Source organism: Cebus imitator, unplaced genomic scaffold, assembly GCF_001604975.1.
Source record: "Cebus imitator isolate Cc_AM_T3 unplaced genomic scaffold, Cebus_imitator-1.0 Scaffold190, whole genome shotgun sequence".
Classification (NCBI taxonomy): domain Eukaryota; kingdom Metazoa; phylum Chordata; class Mammalia; order Primates; family Cebidae; genus Cebus; species Cebus imitator.
Genome location: NW_016107505.1, coordinates 457,242 through 458,972, shown reverse-complemented (window position 1 = coordinate 458,972; position 1,731 = coordinate 457,242). Strand labels below are relative to the sequence as shown.

General features: G+C 53.3%; 1 protein-coding gene across 5 annotated transcripts in view; it reads left to right on the top strand.

The window, feature by feature from the left end:
- Positions 1-1,731, top strand: part of TMEM150B (transmembrane protein 150B) — a 12,471-nt gene that overhangs the window by 2,858 nt on the left and 7,882 nt on the right. For all 5 annotated transcript variants that reach the window (XM_037744996.1, XM_017546556.2, XM_017546555.2 and 2 more), the window contains 3 exons: positions 265-324; positions 398-465; positions 691-818. In XM_037744996.1, the coding sequence (XP_037600924.1) occupies positions 265-324; positions 398-465; positions 691-818 (256 nt within the window). The remainder of the gene's footprint in view (positions 1-264; positions 325-397; positions 466-690; positions 819-1,731) is intronic.

The following is a 1,731-nucleotide window of genomic DNA, read 5'->3' as shown; positions in this document are numbered from 1 at the left end:
GGAGGAGGGGCTGGGGGCCTGGACTCCTGTTATGAGGGTGGAGGGGGCTAGAAGTCCTTGTTTGTTTGTTTGTTTAAAGATGGGGTTTCACCATGATGGCCAGGCTGGTCTTGAACTCCTGACCTCAGGTGAATCACCCACCTTGGCCTCCCAAAGTGCTAGGATTACACGCGAGAGCCACCGCGCCGGGCCGAAGTCCTTGTTTATTTGGTCAACAGAGGGAAAGTTGGTGAGAGTCGCTCACTCACTCTGATTCCCCCACAGTTTTGCCATTGCAGTGGCCAACAGGACTGTGGACCTCAGCAAAGGCTTTCCCTACATCAGGTAGTTATGCCCGAGGGTGGCTGTGGGGGGCGCTGGCCTGGAGCACCCGGGATGACCCCTTTGTCTTCCTCAGCTTCTGCGGATCCTTCCCCCCTCAGAGCTGCATCTTCAGCCAGGTGCTCAATGTGGGAGCTGCTCTGGGTAAATATTGCACGGGTCTTTTCGGTTCAGTGCTCCGCAGCCTAGCCAAGCGAGCTCCAAGACTCCTCCTTTTTCAAACTCGGGGGTCCATGCCCCAGACCCCTCCTTCCCCAGAATCCAGGAGTCCGCTGCCTTCTCCCTCACCTTGCCCCCCTCGCCTCCCTCACTGGGTTCCAGGCGTCTAGGACGGGTTCCCTCCTACTTCTTTCCCCCTTCTCCTCCCAGCCGCGTGGATCTGCATTGTCCGTTACCACCAGCTCCGAGACTGGGGCGTCGGAAAGTGGCCTAACCAGTTAATCCTATGGACGGGTCTTCTCTGTGCCCTGGGCACCTCCGTGGTAGGCAATTTCCAGGTATGACCCAGTAGGCGCCCAGGGTCCGCCCCGGCTGGCGTCTGGGACTACAACTCCCAGCATGCCCTGCGGCCATAGGCTTATTGTATCGGGGGCTATTGTTCCCACATAGCCTTCTGGGACTTGTATTTTTCTTTGGCGACTGGCCGCGGACCACCTGGATTCTTTTCCTCTCTAAATTAGGGGCTCTGGGTGAGGCTGTTTTCTGCAGGACTTCGTTGACCTCGAGGAGGTTGGGATAATTTTCTGCCAGCTCCTCTCCCCAGCTCATTTAATGCTGAAATTACTGGCCGGGCTCTGTGGGTCACTCTTGTAATCCCAGCACTTTGGGAGGCTGAGGCTGGTGGATCACCTGAGGTTAGGAGTTCGAGTCCAGCCTGGCCAACGTGGTGAAACTCCATCTCTACTAAAAATACAAGTTAACCGGGGGTGGTGGCGGGTACCTGTAATCCCAGCTGCTTGGGAGGCTGAAGCAGGAGAATCGCTTGAACCCAGAAGGTGGAGGTTGCAATTAGTGGAGATTATGCCATTGCCCTCCAGCCTGGGGCACAAGAGCAAGACTCAGTCTCAGAAAAAAAAAAAAAAAAAAAAAGTGAGCCATTTGGCAGCAGGTTTTCCATTTTGCTCATGACTTCATTCTATCTCCATAAAGACTTTAACTAAGTCAGTCCTTATTGCCCCTGAACCTTATTTATTTTATCTGGACATGGAGTCCTAAGAAAAAAACAAAAAACAAACAAAAGGAGATGGAATCTTGCTCTGTTAGCCAAGCTGGAGTGCAGGGGCACAATCTCAGTCACTGCAACCTCCGCTTCTGGGTCCAAATGATTCTCCTGCCTCAGCCTACCAAGTAGCTGGGAGTACAGGTGCCTGCCAGCATGTCTGGCTAATTTTTTTTTTTTTTTTGTATTTT